Genomic DNA, 19,721 nt, shown 5'->3' with positions numbered 1-19,721 from the left:
GTCCCTCACCCTCAGTCCCTCACGCTGACCCTCAGTCCTTCAGGTTGACCCTCATGCTGACCCTTAGTCCCTCATGCTGACCCTCAGTCCCTCACGCTGACCCTCAGTCCCTCATGCTGACCCTCAGTCCCTTACGCTGACCCTCACGCTGACCCTCAGTCCCTCAGGCTGACCCTCAGTCCCTCACGCTGACCCTCACGCTGACCCTCAGTCCCTTACACTGACCCTCACGCTGACCCTCAGTCCCTCACGCTGACCCTCAGGCTGACCCTCAGTCCCTTACGCTGACCCTCACGCTGACCCTCAGTCTCTCACGCTGACCCTCAGTCTCTCACGCTGACCCTCAGTCCCTTACGCTGACCCTCACACTGACCCTCAGTCTCTCACGCTGACCCTCAGTCTCTGACCCTCAGTCTCTCACGCTGACCCTCAGTCCCTCACGCTGACCCTCAGTCCCTCACGGTGACCCTCAGTCCCTCAGGTTGACCCTCAGTCCCTCAGTCTGACCCTCAGTCCCTCACGCTGACCCTCAGTCCCTCAGTCCCTCACGCTGACCCTCAGTCCCTCATGCTGAACCCAAGTCCCTCACCCTCAGTCCCTCACGCTGACCCTCAGTCCCTCAGGTTGACCCTCATGCTGACCCTCATTCCCTCACGCTGACTCTTAGTTCCTCATGCTGACCCTCAGTCCCTCACGCTGAACCTCAGTCCCTCATGCTGAACCTCAGTCCCTCATGCTGAACCCAAGTCCCTCACCCTCAGTCCCTCACGCTGACCCTCAGTCCCTCACGCTGACCCTCAGTCCCTCAGGCTGACCCTTAGTCCCTCATGCTGACCCTCAGTCCCTCACGCTGACCCTCACGCTGACCCTCAGTCTCTCATGCTGACCCTCAGTCCCTTACGCTGACCCTCACGCTGACCCTCAGTCCCTCAGGCTGACCCTTAGTCCCTCACGCTGACCCTCACGCTGACCCTCAGTCCCTTACACTGACCCTCACGCTGACCCTCAGTCCCTCAGGCTGACCCTCAGTCCCTCAGGCTGACCCTCAGTCCCTCAGGCTGACCCTCAGTCCCTCACACTGACCCTCAGTCCCTCAGGCTGACCCTCAGTCCCTTACGCTGACCCTCACACTGACCCTCAGTCTCTCACGCTGAACCTCAGTCCCTCACGCTGACCCTCAGTCCCTCAGGCTGACCCTCAGTCCCTCACGCTGACCCTCAGTCCCTCACGCTGACCCTCAGTCCCTCAGGCTGACCCTCAGTCCCTCAGGCTGACCCTCAGTCCCTCACGCTGACCCTCAGTCCCTCAGGCTGACCCTCAGTCCCTCAAGCTGACCCTCAGTCCCTCACGCTGACCCTCAGTCCCTCATGCTGAACCCAAGTCCCTCACCCTCAGTCCCTCACGCTGACCCTCAGTCCCTCAGGTTGACCCTCATGCTGACCCTCATTCCCTCACGCTGACTCTTAGTCCCTCATGCTGACCCTCAGTCCCTCACGCTGACCCTCAGTCCCTCACGCTGACCCTCAGTCCCTCACGCTGACCCTCACGCTGACCCTCAGTCCCTCATGCTGAACCCAAGTCCCTCACCCTCAGTCCCTCACGCTGACCCTCAGTCCCTCAGGTTGACCCTCACACCGACCCTCAGTCTCTCACGCTGACCCTCATTCCCTCACGCTGACCCTCATGCTGACCCTCACGCTGACCCTCATGCTGACCCTCAGGTGCTAATCAGTGTTGATGTTGTGAATCCTGATGTATGTTTTCCTCAGGCTCTGAAGATGGAGTGGGACTCTGACGGGCCGCTGGTGACGCTGCTACTCTCCAGATCCCTGCGCTGTATCCGTATCGCTCAGCAGCTGTACTGGTGCGGGAACACACACACACACACACACACTACATTAGCTACGGTTTAGCACTTTTTACTGTACTGAATGAATTATCAAGCTGTAGCCTGTTAACTGTTAGTGTGCCGGCTGCGGGACATTTAGGCGCTTTATTTGTTGCCTTTTTTCCCATCACATATTTTGGTAATCGTCATGTTGCCTCTGGTATGTCTGTGAGTGTGTGTGTGTGTCTGTGAGTGTGTGTGTGTGTGTGTGTGCAGGTTGCTGGTGGACTAGTGTGTGTGTGTGTGTGTGTGTGTCCCAATGACAAAGATGAAATAATGATTTTAAAGAAGAGGATCTATGACCTCTGGAAGCATCTCTTTCATTAGCTTAGTCGGTATAGGGTCTAACAAACATGTTGTCGATTTAGATGATTTAACGAGTTTAGACAATTCTTCCGCTCCTATAGCAATGAATGAATCAATTTTTTCGTCGGGGAGACTACAATGCACTGACAATCATCTGATGTGATACTCTTGTAGACGGTTGCATAGTTTTCTCTCTAAAATTTTCTCTCTAAAATTATCTTGCAAGTAAAGAAGTTCATAAAGTCATTACTGCTGTGCTGCTTGGAAACGTCTGGGGTTGAAGCTCTATTTCTTGTTGATTTAGCCACTGTTTCAAATAAATACCTAGGGTTGTGTTTATTTTCTTCTAAGAGGGTCGAAAAATAAGCAGTGTTAAAGGCTTTTCTGTATGCCATAATAATTCGTCTTTCCACGAAATGCGAAAAACCTCTAGTTTTGTTTTTTTCCAGTTGCTCTCCATTTTTCGAGTGTGCTCGTTGTACAACAGCGTTGGACTATTTTCTTTAATCTTCTTTAAGCCCAAAGGAGCAGCGGTGTCTAAAATGCTGGAAAAGAGAGAGTCAAAAGTGTGTGTGTGTATGGACTGGGTCTATAAGAGCTGGATCAGTAAGGTTCTGTCGGCACTGAAGCTTATGTGTGTGTGTGTGTGTGTGTGTGTGTTTGTGTGTGTACAGGCTGCTGGTGGACGCTCTGAAGGACTGGCTCTATAAGAGCTGGATCAGTAAGGTTCTGTCGGCACTGAAGCTTGTGTGTGTGTGTGTGTGTGTGTGTGTGTGTACAGGCTGCTGGTGGACGCTCTGGAGGACTGGCTCTATAAGAGCTGGATCAGTAAGGTTCTGTCGGCACTGAAGCTTAGTGTGTGTGTGTGTGTGTGTGTGTGTGTGTACAGGCTGCTGGTGGACGCTCTGGAGGACTGGCTCTATAAGAGCTGGATCAGTAAGGTTCTGTCGGCACTGAAGCTTAGTGTGTGTGTGTGTGTGTGTGTGTGTGTACAGGCTGCTGGTGGACACTCTGGAGGACTGGGTCTATAAGAGTTGGATCAGTTAGGTTCTGTCGGCACTGAAGCTTATGTGTGTGTGTGTGTGTGTGTGTACAGGCTGCTGGTGGACGCTCTGGAGGACTGGCTCTATAAGAGCTGGATCAGTAAGGTTCTGTCGGCACTGAAGCTTGTGTGTGTGTGTGTGTGTGTGTGTGTGTGTACAGGCTGCTGGTGGACACTCTGGAGGACTGGCTCTATAAGAGCTGGATCAGTAAGGTTCTGTCGGCACTGAAGCTTGTGTGTGTGCGTGTGTGTGTGTGTGTGTGTACAGGCTGCTGGTGGACACTCTGGAGGACTGGCTCTATAAGAGCTGGATCAGTAAGGTTCTGTCGGCACTTAAGCTTAGTGTGTGTGTGTGTGTGTACAGGCTGCTGGTGGACGCTCTGGAGGACTGGGTCTATAAGAGCTGGATCAGTAAGGTTCTGTCGGCACTGAAGCTTGTGTGTGTGTGTGTGTGTGTGTGTGTGTGTACAGGCTGCTGGTGGACGCTCTGGAGGACTGGCTCTATAAGAGCTGGATCAGTAAGGTTCTGTCGGCACTGAAGCTTAGTGTGTGTGTGTGTGTGTGTGTACAGGCTGCTGGTGGACGCTCTGGAGGACTGGCTCTATAAGAGCTGGATCAGTAAGGTTCTGTCGGCACTGAAGCTTAGTGTGTGTGTGTGTGTGTGTGTGTGTGTGTACAGGCTGCTGGTGGACGCTCTGGAGGACTGGCTCTATAAGAGCTGGATCAGTAAGGTTCTGTCGGCACTGAAGCTTGTGTGTGTGTGTGTGTGTGTGTGTGTGTGTACAGGCTGCTGGTGGACGCTCTGGAGGACTGGCTCTATAAGAGCTGGATCAGTAAGGTTCTGTCGGCACTGAAGCTTGTGTGTGTGTGTGTGTGTGTGTGTGTGTACAGGCTGCTGGTGGACGCTCTGGAGGACTGGGTCTATAAGAGCTTGATCAGTAAGGTTCTGTCGGCACTGAAGCTTAGTGTGTGTGTGTGTGTTTGTGTACAGGCTGCTGGTGGACGCTCTGGAGGACTGGCTCTATAAGAGCTGGATCAGTAAGGTTCTGTCGGCACTGAAGCTTGTGTGTGTGTGTGTGTGTGTGTGTGTACAGGCTGCTGGTGGACGCTCTGGAGGACTGGCTCTATAAGAGCTGGATCAGTAAGGTTCTGTCAGCACTGAAGCTTAGTGTGTGTGTGTGTGTGTGTGTGTGTGTGTACAGGCTGCTGGTGGACGCTCTGGAGGACTGGCTCTATAAGAGCTGGATCAGTAAGGTTCTGTCGGCACTGAAGCTTAGTGTGTGTGTGTGTGTGTGTGTGTGTGTGTGTGTACAGGCTGCTGGTGGACGCTCTGGAGGACTGGGTCTATAAGAGCTGGATCAGTAAGGTTCTGTCGGCACTGAAGCCTATGTGTGTGTGTGTGTGTGTGTGTGTGTGTGTACAGGCTGCTGGTGGACGCTCTGGAGGACTGGCTCTATAAGAGCTGGATCAGTAAGGTTCTGTCGGCACTGAAGCTTGTGTGTGTGTGTGTGTGTGTGTGTGTGTGTGTACAGGCTGCTGGTGGACACTCTGGAGGACTGGCTCTATAAGAGCTGGATCAGTAAGGTTCTGTCGGCACTGAAGCTGAGTGTGTGTGTGTGTGTGTGTGTGTGTACAGGCTGCTGGTGGACGCTCTGGAGGACTGGCTCTATAAGAGCTGGATCAGTAAGGTTCTGTCGGCACTGAAGCTTAGTGTGTGTGTGTGTACAGGCTGCTGGTGGACGCTCTGGAGGACTGGGTCTATAAGAGCTGGATCAGTAAGGTTCTGTCGGCACTGAAGCTTATGTGTGTGTGTGTGTGTGTGTACAGGCTGCTGGTGGACGCTCTGGAGGACTGGCTCTATAAGAGCTGGATCAGTAAGGTTCTGTCGGCACTGAAGCTTAGTGTGTGTGTGTGTGTGTGTGTGTGTGTACAGGCTGCTGGTGGACAATCTGGAGGACTGGCTCTATAAGAGCTGGATCAGTAAGGTTCTGTCGGCACTGAAGCTTGTGTGTGTGTGTGTGTGTGTGTGTACAGGCTGCTGGTGGACACTCTGGAGGACTGGCTCTATAAGAGCTGGATCAGTAAGGTTCTGTCGGCACTGAAGCTTGTGTGTGTGTGTGTGTGTGTGTGTGTACAGGCTGCTGGTGGACACTCTGGAGGACTGGCTCTATAAGAGCTGGATCAGTAAGGTTCTGTCGGCACTGAAGCTTAGTGTGTGTGTGTGTGTGTGTGTGTGTGTACAGGCTGCTGGTGGACGCTCTGGAGGACTGGGTCTATAAGAGCTGGATCAGTAAGGTTCTGTCGGCACTGAAGCTTATGTGTGTGTGTGTGTGTGTGTACAGGCTGCTGGTGGACGCTCTGGAGGACTGGCTCTATAAGAGCTGGATCAGTAAGGTTCTGTCGGCACTGAAGCTTAGTGTGTGTGTGTGTGTGTGTGTGTGTGTACAGGCTGCTGGTGGACGCTCTGGAGGACTGGCTCTATAAGAGCTGGATCAGTAAGGTTCTGTCGGCACTGAAGCTTAGTGTGTGTGTGTGTGTACAGGCTGCTGGTGGACGCTCTGGAGGACTGGCTCTATAATAGCTGGATCAGTAAGGTTCTGTCGGCACTGAAGTTTGTGTGTGTGTGTGTGTGTGTACAGGCTGCTGGTGGACGCTCTGGAGGACTGGCTCTATAAGAGCTGGATCAGTAAGGTTCTTTTCGGCACTGAAGCTTGTGTGTGTGTGTGTGTGTGTGTGTGTGTGTACAGGCTGCTGGTGGACGCTCTGGAGGACTGGCTCTATAAGAGCTGGATCAGTAAGGTTCTGTCGGCACTGAAGCTTGTGTGTGTGTGTGTGTGTGTGTGTGTGTGTACAGGCTGCTGGTGGACGCTCTGGAGGACTGGCTCTATAAGAGCTGGATCAGTAAGGTTCTGTCGGCACTGAAGCTTGTGCGTGTGTGTGTGTGTACAGGCTGCTGGTGGACGCTCTGGAGGACTGGCTCTATAAGAGCTGGATCAGTAAGGTTCTGTCGGCACTGAAGCTTGTGTGTGTGTGTGTGTGTGTGTGTGTGTGTACAGGCTGCTGGTGGACGCTCTGGAGGACTGGCTCTATAAGAGCTGGATCAGTAAGGTTCTGTCGGCACTGAAGCTTAGTGTGTGTGTGTGTGTGTGTATACAGGCTGCTGGTGGACGCTCTGGAGGACTGGCTCTATAAGAGCTGGATCAGTAAGGTTCTGTCGGCACTGAAGCTTAGTGTGTGTGTGTGTGTGTACAGGCTGCTGGTGGACGCTCTGGAGGACTGGCTCTATAAGAGCTGGATCAGTAAGGTTCTGTCGGCACTGAAGCTTGTGTGTGTGTGTGTGTGTGTGTGTGTGTACAGGCTGCTGGTGGACGCTCTGGAGGACTGGCTCTATAAGAGCTGGATCAGTAAGGTTCTGTCGGCACTGAAGCTTGTGTGTGTGTGTGTGTGTGTGTGTGTGTACAGGCTGCTGGTGGACGCTCTGGAGGACTGGCTCTATAAGAGCTGGATCAGTAAGGTTCTGTCGGCACTGAAGCTTGTGTGTGTGTGTGTGTGTGTGTGTACAGGCTGCTGGTGGACGCTCTGGAGGACTGGCTCTATAAGAGCTGGATCAGTAAGGTTCTGTCGGCACTGAAGCTTATGTGTGTGTGTGTGTACAGGCTGCTGGTGGACGCTCTGGAGGACTGGCTCTATAAGAGCTGGATCAGTAAGGTTCTGTCGGCACTGAAGCTTAGTGTGTGTGTGTGTGTGTGTGTGTGTACAGGCTGCTGGTGGACGCTCTGGAGGACTGGCTCTATAAGAGCTGGATCAGTAAGGTTCTGTCGGCACTGAAGCTTGTGTGTGTGTGTGTGTACAGGCTGCTGGTGGACGCTCTGGAGGACTGGCTCTATAAGAGCTGGATCAGTAAGGTTCTGTCGGCACTGAAGCTTATGTGTGTGTGTGTGTGTGTGTGTGTACAGGCTGCTGGTGGACGCTCTGGAGGACTGGCTCTATAAGAGCTGGATCAGTAAGGTTCTGTCGGCACTGAAGCTTAGTGTGTGTGTGTGTGTGTGTGTACAGGCTGCTGGTGGACGCTCTGGAGGACTGGCTCTATAAGAGCTGGATCAGTAAGGTTCTGTCGGCACTGAAGCTTAGTGTGTGTGTGTGTGTGTGTGTGTGTGTGTACAGGCTGCTGGTGGACGCTCTGGAGGACTGGCTCTATAAGAGCTGGATCAGTAAGGTTCTGTCGGCACTGAAGCTTGTGTGTGTGTGTGTGTGTGTGTGTGTGTGTACAGGCTGCTGGTGGACGCTCTGGAGGACTGGCTCTATAAGAGCTGGATCAGTAAGGTTCTGTCGGCACTGAAGCTTGTGTGTGTGTGTGTGTGTGTGTGTGTGTGTACAGGCTGCTGGTGGACGCTCTGGAGGACTGGGTCTATAAGAGCTTGATCAGTAAGGTTCTGTCGGCACTGAAGCTTAGTGTGTGTGTGTGTGTTTGTGTACAGGCTGCTGGTGGACGCTCTGGAGGACTGGCTCTATAAGAGCTGGATCAGTAAGGTTCTGTCGGCACTGAAGCTTGTGTGTGTGTGTGTGTGTGTGTGTGTACAGGCTGCTGGTGGACGCTCTGGAGGACTGGCTCTATAAGAGCTGGATCAGTAAGGTTCTGTCAGCACTGAAGCTTAGTGTGTGTGTGTGTGTGTGTGTGTGTGTGTACAGGCTGCTGGTGGACGCTCTGGAGGACTGGCTCTATAAGAGCTGGATCAGTAAGGTTCTGTCGGCACTGAAGCTTAGTGTGTGTGTGTGTGTGTGTGTGTGTGTGTACAGGCTGCTGGTGGACGCTCTGGAGGACTGGGTCTATAAGAGCTGGATCAGTAAGGTTCTGTCGGCACTGAGGCCTATGTGTGTGTGTGTGTGTGTGTGTGTGTGTGTACAGGCTGCTGGTGGACGCTCTGGAGGACTGGCTCTATAAGAGCTGGATCAGTAAGGTTCTGTCGGCACTGAAGCTTGTGTGTGTGTGTGTGTGTGTGTGTGTGTGTGTACAGGCTGCTGGTGGACACTCTGGAGGACTGGCTCTATAAGAGCTGGATCAGTAAGGTTCTGTCGGCACTGAAGCTGAGTGTGTGTGTGTGTGTGTGTGTACAGGCTGCTGGTGGACGCTCTGGAGGACTGGCTCTATAAGAGCTGGATCAGTAAGGTTCTGTCGGCACTGAAGCTTAGTGTGTGTGTGTGTACAGGCTGCTGGTGGACGCTCTGGAGGACTGGGTCTATAAGAGCTGGATCAGTAAGGTTCTGTCGGCACTGAAGCTTATGTGTGTGTGTGTGTGTGTGTACAGGCTGCTGGTGGACGCTCTGGAGGACTGGCTCTATAAGAGCTGGATCAGTAAGGTTCTGTCGGCACTGAAGCTTAGTGTGTGTGTGTGTGTGTGTGTGTACAGGCTGCTGGTGGACAATCTGGAGGACTGGCTCTATAAGAGCTGGATCAGTAAGGTTCTGTCGGCACTGAAGCTTGTGTGTGTGTGTGTGTGTGTGTGTGTACAGGCTGCTGGTGGACACTCTGGAGGACTGGCTCTATAAGAGCTGGATCAGTAAGGTTCTGTCGGCACTGAAGCTTGTGTGTGTGTGTGTGTGTGTGTGTGTACAGGCTGCTGGTGGACACTCTGGAGGACTGGCTCTATAAGAGCTGGATCAGTAAGGTTCTGTCGGCACTGAAGCTTAGTGTGTGTGTGTGTGTGTGTGTGTGTGTACAGGCTGCTGGTGGACGCTCTGGAGGACTGGGTCTATAAGAGCTGGATCAGTAAGGTTCTGTCGGCACTGAAGCTTATGTGTGTGTGTGTGTGTGTGTACAGGCTGCTGGTGGACGCTCTGGAGGACTGGCTCTATAAGGGTGCTTTCACACCTGCCTTGTTTAGTTCGGTTGAATCGCACTAGAGTTCGTTTTCCGAATTGGTGCGGTTCGTTTGGGTAGGTGTGAAAGCAGCAATCGCACTCGGGTGCGCACCAAAAGCGGACCAAACAAGCGTACCGAGACCTCCTCGAAGAGGTGGTCTCGGTACGCTTTCAAACGAACTCTGGAGCGGTTCGTTTGTGGTGAGAACGTGATCCGAACTCGAACAGACCCAACTGTCAGAGAACTGCGTATTTTTGGACTAAACCAGCTGCCGTAGTCAGCCGCGCTGTGTTTTATGGGATGAGGAATAATGTTTGTTGACATTTTGCACTAGCATGCAGCTCGCGGACAAACGTGGAGTTCTGAGGAGGTGCGACTTCGCCGCGTGCAGTGCATTAAAACATTTTGTTCAAGCCGCATCCTCGATTCATTATGAAATGTAATTGTTTGCCTAAAGTAATATACTATGACCAGGGATACTATCAGCCCACGCAGTCGTAGACTCTCCATAGTCAAACGCTGTCTGCCGGATTTTCCTCCTCTTTGTTTACTTCCGGGAGCTCTGGAATTTTCCCGCACGTTGATTCTGACCAATCGAAGTGCAGTTACCTCTGGCCAACGAGTGATGTGGATGTTGTCACGTGACTGCATTTTGGTTCGTTTCATCAACTCATCATCTGATTCGGACCAGAGCAATCAGTGTGGTGTGAAAAGGAACCAAAACGCCTGAAAATGATACAAAGTATCATTTTTCGCCCTTAGTCCGGACCAAATGAACCGAACTACAGGTGTGAAAGCACCCTAAGAGCTGGATCAGTAAGGTTCTGTCGGCACTGAAGCTTAGTGTGTGTGTGTGTGTGTGTGTGTGTGTGTGTACAGGCTGCTGGTGGACGCTCTGGAGGACTGGCTCTATAAGAGCTGGATCAGTAAGGTTCTGTCGGCACTGAAGCTTAGTGTGTGTGTGTGTGTACAGGCTGCTGGTGGACGCTCTGGAGGACTGGCTCTATAATAGCTGGATCAGTAAGGTTCTGTCGGCACTGAAGTTTGTGTGTGTGTGTGTGTGTGTACAGGCTGCTGGTGGACGCTCTGGAGGACTGGCTCTATAAGAGCTGGATCAGTAAGGTTCTTTTCGGCACTGAAGCTTGTGTGTGTGTGTGTGTGTGTGTGTGTGTGTACAGGCTGCTGGTGGACGCTCTGGAGGACTGGCTCTATAAGAGCTGGATCAGTAAGGTTCTGTCGGCACTGAAGCTTGTGTGTGTGTGTGTGTGTGTGTGTGTGTGTACAGGCTGCTGGTGGACGCTCTGGAGGACTGGCTCTATAAGAGCTGGATCAGTAAGGTTCTGTCGGCACTGAAGCTTGTGCGTGTGTGTGTGTGTACAGGCTGCTGGTGGACGCTCTGGAGGACTGGCTCTATAAGAGCTGGATCAGTAAGGTTCTGTCGGCACTGAAGCTTGTGTGTGTGTGTGTGTGTGTGTGTGTACAGGCTGCTGGTGGACGCTCTGGAGGACTGGCTCTATAAGAGCTGGATCAGTAAGGTTCTGTCGGCACTGAAGCTTAGTGTGTGTGTGTGTGTGTGTATACAGGCTGCTGGTGGACGCTCTGGAGGACTGGCTCTATAAGAGCTGGATCAGTAAGGTTCTGTCGGCACTGAAGCTTAGTGTGTGTGTGTGTGTGTGTACAGGCTGCTGGTGGACGCTCTGGAGGACTGGCTCTATAAGAGCTGGATCAGTAAGGTTCTGTCGGCACTGAAGCTTGTGTGTGTGTGTGTGTGTGTGTGTGTGTACAGGCTGCTGGTGGACGCTCTGGAGGACTGGCTCTATAAGAGCTGGATCAGTAAGGTTCTGTCGGCACTGAAGCTTGTGTGTGTGTGTGTGTGTGTGTGTGTGTACAGGCTGCTGGTGGACGCTCTGGAGGACTGGCTCTATAAGAGCTGGATCAGTAAGGTTCTGTCGGCACTGAAGCTTGTGTGTGTGTGTGTGTGTGTGTGTACAGGCTGCTGGTGGACGCTCTGGAGGACTGGCTCTATAAGAGCTGGATCAGTAAGGTTCTGTCGGCACTGAAGCTTATGTGTGTGTGTGTGTACAGGCTGCTGGTGGACGCTCTGGAGGACTGGCTCTATAAGAGCTGGATCAGTAAGGTTCTGTCGGCACTGAAGCTTAGTGTGTGTGTGTGTGTGTGTGTGTGTACAGGCTGCTGGTGGACGCTCTGGAGGACTGGCTCTATAAGAGCTGGATCAGTAAGGTTCTGTCGGCACTGAAGCTTGTGTGTGTGTGTGTGTACAGGCTGCTGGTGGACGCTCTGGAGGACTGGCTCTATAAGAGCTGGATCAGTAAGGTTCTGTCGGCACTGAAGCTTATGTGTGTGTGTGTGTGTGTGTGTACAGGCTGCTGGTGGACGCTCTGGAGGACTGGCTCTATAAGAGCTGGATCAGTAAGGTTCTGTCGGCACTGAAGCTTGTGTGTGTGTGTGTGTGTGTGTGTGTGTACAGGCTGCTGGTGGACGCTCTGGAGGACTGGCTCTATAAGAGCTGGATCAGTAAGGTTCTGTCGGCACTGAAGCTTGTGTGTGTGTGTGTGTGTGTACAGGCTGCTGGTGGACGCTCTGGAGGACTGGCTCTATAAGAGCTGGATCAGTAAGGTTCTGTCGGCACTGAAGCTTGTGTGTGTGTGTGTGTGTGTACAGGCTGCTGGTGGACGCTCTGGAGGACTGGCTCTATTAGAGCTGGATCAGTAAGGTTCTGTCGGCACTGAAGCTTATGTGTGTGTGTGTGTGTGTACAGGCTGCTGGTGGACGCTCTGGAGGACTGGCTCTATAAGAGCTGGATCAGTAAGGTTCTGTCGGCACTGAAGCTTGTGTGTGTGTGTGTGTGTGTGTGTGTGTGTACAGGCTGCTGGTGGACGCTCTGGAGAACTGGCTCTATAAGAGCTGGATCAGTAAGGTTCTGTCGGCACTGAAGCTTGTGTGTGTGTGTGTGTGTGTACAGGCTGCTGGTGGACGCTCTGGAGGACTGGCTCTATAAGAGCTGGATCAGTAAGGTTCTGTCGGCACTGAAGCTTGTGTGTGTGTGTGTGTGTGTGTGTGTGTACAGGCTGCTGGTGGACGCTCTGGAGAACTGGCTCTATAAGAGCTGGATCAGTAAGGTTCTGTCGGCACTGAAGCTTGTGTGTGTGTGTGTGTGTGTGTGTGTACAGGCTGCTGGTGGACACTCTGGAGGACTGGCTCTATAAGAGCTGGATCAGTAAGGTTCTGTCGGCACTGAAGCTTGTGTGTGTGTGTGTGTACAGGCTGCTGGTGGACGCTCTGGAGGACTGGCTCTATAAGAGCTGGATCAGTAAGGTTCTGTCGGCACTGAAGCTTGTGTGTGTGTGTGTGTGTGTGTGTGTACAGGCTGCTGGTGGACGCTCTGGAGGACTGGCTCTATAAGAGCTGGATCAGTAAGGTTCTGTCGGCACTGAAGCACTGCTGTGGACGTGCGCTGAGACTCGAGCTGCAGCGGGAGAGTCGACTGATGGATCTGCTCACACACTTGGCCCAGAGAATACACACCGCGGACAAACACAAGAGAAAGGTGTGAGCTGGAACACACAGCAGCTCTAACACACACACACACACCGCTTTAGTGCTGAAGTGTTGTGTCTGTGCAGGATGTGTTTCGCAGAGAGCGATGGAAGATTGCCAGCTTTTTCTCCGACGGTCTGTCCTGCAGGCTTCCGTTAGACCCGGCGGTCGAGGTCAAGGGTGTGAATATCGAGGTAAAGTCAGTGAACGCATTCGTGAGATTTACTGTGCATTAGGAACAGACGCAGGGTTTCAGACAGAGTACGAGTTCAGAGGTCAAACCCTGTGCATATGTTCTGTCTTTTACTGAACTTTAATCATTCAATAATCCCTGATACTTTACAATCTTTAATCAGTTATGAACTTTTCTCCTCGTTGTTTTGTATGTCAGTAAAATATGGTAAAAAAAAAAAAGAATGATCTTGCATCTGCTCAATATTATGATCAGGATCAGATGAGTTATTACACTAGGAATCTCCCGTCTCTTGACGTGTCGTTCTGTCCTTGAACACTCTATCTGGAGAAATGTCAGATCTTGTGAAACTATCACTGAAAAGCAAGTTTTTTTTTATTTTAATTTTAACAAGTGAAATCTCTGTTACGATGGGGCCTGAATCCTGAAAACTGAAATTTTTCTGCGAAAAGGAGCATATCTGCGCAAACATGACTTATGTTTTATAATAATTTAGTCATAAATAGAAGATTTGAGATGGATCTGTACTTTCCCAGTTCAATAAGATCCAGTTGTGAAGGGGTTTCCCAGCGAACAAAAACATGTTCTAAGAAGGTTTTGCTTATATTCATATAAACGTTTTTTTCTGAATGTTCTGAAACAAGTAGAAACATTTAAAAACTTTAGACGAACATCAACTAAAACATTTTTAAAAAAGCGCTCCATGAACAATTTATAAGTAATGTTTTTGTGCTAATGTTTAGAGAACATTGTAAGGATTCAGGGCGGATCTAATCCGTGGGGAATTTGCATATCATAATTAATAATTGGTAATTAATAATTATTCATGCATGTTTGGATTAGACCAGTCTTACATGTTAATAAATCTCCCGATAAGGGAGGATCTGTCATTTTACCTGCATGCATGTGAATCCTTGAAATTAACCACAAGTTGATTGCAATTAATTACACGGACCACGTTTCACAAAACAGGTAAAATGAATTAGCTCAATTGTCAGGATAATATTTGTGGGATCCACAATATCATCTTACTTTATAGGATTTCAGGAAACGCAATTCTCTGGCCAGAAGAATTGGTTTTCCCGCCCTATAAACACATACTTTTTAAGGTATTTTTAATTTTAGTAAGCTTGTAGCATAAGATCTTTTGGCACTTAAGGGACTTGAAACTGAGCAAAGAGAGAGTACATCAATCAAATGAATATATATTTAATTTAATAGAGGCATGACTACTTATGTATTTACTACGGTTACACGGGATATATGTATTTACAAACACATAGACAACAATGAACAATACAATAAGACATCAATGAACGAGAAATGCGTACAGTTTGGACAATGGATAACTTACACGCGTGAGCGAGTAAGAGAGAGAGAGAGAAAGCATGGGTACGATTTTTCCCTAGACTTTCACCTTTCTGTAACAACACGAAACACATAATCTTAATGCTTCTGAGAAGCTTCAAAAGAGATACTTGCACTAGTTTTGGTCTCTCTGTGTGTCGAGGCATTCCCGTACGGCCCTGTCTGGCCGCGTGAGCTGAGTCCTTTGTGTGTGAGGAAGGTTGAACGGAGGTTCAAAGTCTTTGGGGTAACATTACCAAAGGGAAATAGTTCGGCTAAGTTCGTTTCACTTCGTGGAAGTGAACTGAGTCGACTACGGAAAACAAAACTTTGACTAACCAAAGTTAGTCCAAAACGTTGGTTCGTGGAAAAACGCCCATGTTAACAAGCTGCCAATTGGCGCGCTATGGGCGCGAGGGATCGTAGGGTGAATTTGGATGACAATTGCCCACAGACTTGGTAGAGAGTGGGCCTTTATTAATAACCCCCCTATTCACGTATTCTTACTTACTTGCCACGGAACTGTTGGTTTTCGGACACCTCTAGTGGGCGATAGAGAGCATATTGCCCCATGACCCCCCCCCCCCCAACCCCCCCAACCCCCCCCCCCCCCCCCCCCCCCCCATCCCACTAACCCATTATTTGTCCAATAACCCACTGTATTGGGCAAATGCCCCCCCACCCCCCCCAGGGGAGGCCCCTGAGTGCAGTAAAATAGTTTTTATCAAGAATGGAACTTTTCAAAAATTGCCTATCAGAGAAACTGTCAGATCCCACGTAGCATTTGTTCCATTGTAAAAATAGTGGTTTCGCGGTCAGTGGAATTATGGGATGGGACTTGGTGCTACGGACTCAGGGGAGGCCCCTGAGTGCAGTAAAATGGTTTTCATCATGACAGCAACTTTAATTCAAATGTCTATCAGAGAAACTCTCTGAATCCCCATTCAATCGATGGCACGTGGGATTCTGTCCGATTGCAGCTTGTTGAATGAAGGGCGGGGTTAGTATTTTACAAAAATAGTGGGTTATTGGACAAATAGTGGATTCTTGGGATGATCCCACGTAGCATTTATTCCATTGTACCAAATATAGGCTTCGCGGACAGTTGCTCTACCCGGCTTAGTTCTTAGCACTTTTTGACCGGGCATAACTCAGGAACCAAGCCGACTTTGGGCTCCATACTCTGGGATCCTGGGGGGCCCATGGGTACCTTTACACACCCAGAGTTTGGAGCTCCAAGTCGGCTTGGTTCCCGAGATACACCCGGTCAAAACTGGAAAGGAAGTGGCCGTATCTCGGAACCAGAAGGACCTAGGAGCTGGGGACGGTGGGGTCTGAAGGGGACCCATGGGCCCTCCCCACACCAAGAGTTTGGAGCCCAAACTCGGCTTGGTTCCCGAGATAAACCCGGTCAAAGCTGGAAAGGAAGTGGCCGTATCTCGGAACCGGAAGGACCTAGGAGCTGGGGACGGTGGGGTCTGAAGGGGACCCAAGGGCCCTCCCAGCACCCGGAGATTGGAGTCCAAACTCGGCTTGGTTCCCGAGATAAACCCGGTCAAAGCTGCACAGGAAGTTGCCGTATCTCGGAACCGGAAGGACCTAGAAGCTGGGGACGGTGGGGTCTGAAGGGACCCAATGGGCCCTCCTCACACCCGGAGTTTGGAGCTCCAACTCGGCTCCAGCCCCAAGATACACCCACTTATACATAAGGGTCTTTTGGACAAAACGGTCAATATCTCGGAAATGACGAGTCCCAGCGGATCGTCCTTTGGGGTGGTGAGGGGCCCCTAGGGGCCCTCTCAGACCCCAGAGTCCCGAGCCTCTGGGACCCTTCCTTCTGAAGTGCACCCTTTCCTGTTGGGCCCCGTATCTCGGACCGTGGGGGAGCTAGAAGCACGGGCTAGGGCGCGTTGGAAAGGGCCCCTGGGGACCTTACTCTGACCCGAGTTTGGTGTCTCTAGGTGGCTTGGTCGCCGAGTTATAGCCGTTCAAAGTTCGGGCCTATGGAGGGTGGGATTGTGTCCGATTGCAGGTTTTTGAATGAAGGGCGGGGTTAGTATTTTACAAAAATAGTGGGTTATTGGACAAATAGTGGCTTCTTGGACAGCGGGAAGTTTGCCCAATATAGTTGGTTATTGGACAAGAAGTGGGTCCGTGGGATTGGGGGTGGGGTGGGGGGTGGGTGGGGGGGTCAACGGGAAGTTTGCGCCATATAGTGGGTTATTGGACAAATAATTATTGTTATTGTTATTGGTCACTCTAGTGGTCAATCGGACAAGTAATGGGTTAGTGGGACGGGGCACTTGTGGCGCCCCACCAAGGACAAAGGCAGAACTGCTTGGGGTGGCCTCGGGCTTCGGGTCACTCCCGTCGGGCCCCTGAGGGGGTCGGGTCACCCCGACCCTGCCCGCGTGGGTCGGGCGCCCGGGGTCAGCGCGCTCGTCCGCCAATCCCCGTCCTAATCGCCGCGCCCCGTTCACTGAATGGACGCTTTTTATTTTTCTGGACTATCTAGAGGAAATAAAGATCTCGACGGGGAAATCATGCGGAGTTAACGTTACATCTTTGCGTGGCTGGTGAAGAAGCGCGTGCGTCGCTCGGTCCGGCACGTCACGGGGTCACGTGCGCGTGTTTCTCCTTCAAAGCGAGCGCGCGCTCGTTTAAAGGTCCCTTGTAGATGGACTTGCTGGAGAGATATGTCACGGGGTTTTCTTTTCAATTGTCGATTGGAATTAAACACAGAGACTTATCTACAACTGAAAAACACAAACTAAACTAGAAACAAATAAAAGAAAGGCGAAGAGCTCGCCCGGAGGCGAGACGTTACATCATGACACGAGGACACGGGAGGAAGAGAGTCCAGAGGGAGGCTCAGTCCTCTTTAGAGGAACTGGAGTCCACACCTCTGAGGTGCGAACTGGCCAATGACATTCAAAGAAACTTTTGGCGGCCAAATTCTCTTTGTCTTGTCAAAGTTAAACTATGGCCGTGTCCGCCTCTTTTATGACCAGTCAGAATTTGTCAGAATCATTCCACAAGATGGTAAAAACATAGAAAACATACAATTTACTGTAATCTTCTGTATCTGACCAAATCAGTTGGAACGAGATAATTAAAACGGTACCAAACAAAACATTTACACATAATTGGAACACGAAGATACATCTCAATACACAACTATAAACTCTCAAGAGTTTCACTGATACGCTAGGAGATCATATCTAGACTACCATGGACTGGGAAACACACAGACATACAGGAATATATCGTATACAATTGGTAATGGCTCGTTTTATGAGTGTAATGTAAAGGTCCATCATGTGTGTGTGTTGGTTTGCGTGTGTGTGTGTTAGAGTTCTGTTCTCTCTCTTGCAGAGATGGGGGAGGGCATGGAATGTTCAAGCATTTTAACGACTCTGGCCATTCCTGAGAGAGAGAGAGAGTGTGTGTGTGTGTTGTACACACGTTCTTGCTTGAGGAAAGGAGGAAGTCAACTGACAGTCCATACCTTACACCATTGTTAAAGGCCAGATAACTGTGAATTAATGTTCTATTAATGTTACTGGAAGAACGTTTGTTCATAACTTTGAGAGAACGTTCCCGGTTCGCTGCGGTTAATATCCGGCATGTTCGCTGGATGTGAGCTAGAGATACGGAGGATCTGACAGTGTTAGACGCTTTAACCGATCAGTAGTCAATGTCGTTGCTGAACTACAGGATCTGTCAGTGTTAGTGATGAGGTGTTTGTTTTGTGTGAATCATAAGAAACCCTGTGTGTGTCTCTCAGGCTTTTAAGGTTTATAACTCAAACGCAGCTCCTGTGGAAGTGTCCTTCATCACCGCCGACCCGCTGGGACGAAACTACAGCGTCATCTGCAAGGTTTGAGGGTCTTCAGCAGTTTCAGTTTCAGTCCCGCTGAACGGAGCGTGTGTGTGTGTGTGTGTGTGCTGTTGTTTCAGTCCGGCTGAGCGGAGTGTGTGTGTGTGTGTGTGCGCTGTTGTTTCAGTCCAGCTGAGCAGAGTATGTGTGTGTGTGCTGTTGTTTCAGTCTGGCTGAGCGGAGTGTGTGTGTGCTGTTGTTTCAGTCTGGCTGAGCGGAGTGTGTGTGTGCTGTTGTTTTAGTCCGGCTGAGCGGAGTGTGTGTGTGCTGTTGTTTCAGTCTGGCTGAGCGGAGTGTGTGTGTGCTGTTGTTTCAGTCCGGCTGAGCGGAGTGTTTGTGTGCTGTTGTTTCAGTCCGGCTGAGCGGAGTGTTTGTGTGTATGTTTCAGAGCGGAGAGAACCTGCGGCAGGACATGCTGGTGCTGCAGATCGTGCGTCTAGTGGACCGCATGTGGAGGCTCGAGCGGCTGGACATGCGCATGGTCACATACAGATGCCTGTCTGCTGGCAGAGATCGAGGTCAGTCTGTGTGAGAGTGTGTGTGAGATCGAGGTCAGTCTGTGTGAGAGTGTGTGTGAGATCGAGGTCAGTCTGTTATAATCATACTGATGTATTACATCCTTTACTCACTAGTGTGGAGTGAGAGTGAGTGAGTGAGAGTGAGAGTGAGTGAGAGAGAGTGAGTGAGAGAGAGTGAGAGAGTGAGAGTGAGAGTGAGAGAGAGTGAGAGAGAGTGAGAGAGAGTGAGTGAGAGTGTGAGTGAGAGAGAGTGAGAGAGAGTGAGTGAGAGCGAGTGAGTGAGTGAGTGAGAGCGCGCGAGTGAGTGAGTGAGAGAGAGTGTGAGTGAGAGCGAGTGAGTGAGAGCGAGTGAGTGAGAGAGCGAGAGAGTGAGTGAGTGAGAGAGAGTGAGAGAGAGTGAGAGAGAGTGAGAGAGAGTGAGAGAGAGTGAGAGAGAGTGAGTGAGAGTGAGTGAGAGAGAGTGAGTGAGAGTGAGTGAGAGTGAGTGAGTGAGAGCGAGTGAGTGAGTGAGTGAGTGAGAGCGCGAGCGAGTGAGAGAGAGAGAGTGTGAGTGAGAGTGAGTGAGAGTGAGAGCGAGTGAGTGAGTGAGAGCGAGTGAGTGAGAGAGCGAGCGAGTGAGTGAGAGAGAGAGAGTGTGAGTGAGAGCGAGTGAGTGAGTGAGTGAGTGTGAGTGAGAGCGAGTGAGTGAGTGAGAGTGAGAGTGAGTCAAGTCAAGTCATCTTCATTTATATAGCGCTTTTAACAATGGATTGTTTCAAAGCAGCTTTACAGAGATAAACATATCATTTAAGGTAACAGATTGTTTTGGCGTTATAGCGGTTCTTGAATAATGTTACTTCCAGCTAAAGTTAACTTTGATTGATTCACCTCCGTCGAAATGATCAGACTTTAAACGCGAACCTGTGATTAACGCAGACGGCGTTCACATGCTCATTCAGAATTCTATAGTTATGTGCTTTTTAAAATATGTGCGCAGGTTTGTAATTCATACAACCCAGCCTAAACAAACTAGTTTTCTTGCCTAAAAATTTTTATACAGAATTTTGTTTTATATTATCACTTCGGGGTACGCGAGCCGGAATTCACAACGCTTTATCTGTAGAGTGGGAAAGGGATCCTCCATAGGGAG

General features: G+C 50.6%; 1 protein-coding gene across 1 annotated transcript in view; it reads left to right on the top strand.

Annotated features, from left to right (window-relative positions):
* Positions 1 to 19,721, top strand: part of pik3c2g (phosphatidylinositol-4-phosphate 3-kinase catalytic subunit type 2 gamma) — a 71,067-nt gene that overhangs the window by 36,694 nt on the left and 14,652 nt on the right. Inside the window, exons 18-22 of the mRNA XM_056272216.1 lie at positions 1,770 to 1,864; positions 12,484 to 12,664; positions 12,741 to 12,848; positions 17,982 to 18,074; positions 18,463 to 18,592. Coding sequence (XP_056128191.1) covers positions 1,770 to 1,864; positions 12,484 to 12,664; positions 12,741 to 12,848; positions 17,982 to 18,074; positions 18,463 to 18,592 — 607 coding nt within the window. The remainder of the gene's footprint in view (positions 1 to 1,769; positions 1,865 to 12,483; positions 12,665 to 12,740; positions 12,849 to 17,981; positions 18,075 to 18,462; positions 18,593 to 19,721) is intronic.

This window comes from Rhinichthys klamathensis, unplaced genomic scaffold (genome assembly GCF_029890125.1).
Source record: "Rhinichthys klamathensis goyatoka isolate OS25496 unplaced genomic scaffold, OSU_Roscu_1.1 h1tg000332l_1, whole genome shotgun sequence".
NCBI classification, from domain to species: Eukaryota; Metazoa; Chordata; class Actinopteri; order Cypriniformes; family Leuciscidae; genus Rhinichthys; species Rhinichthys klamathensis.
This window is presented reverse-complemented; position numbering and strand designations above follow the sequence as displayed.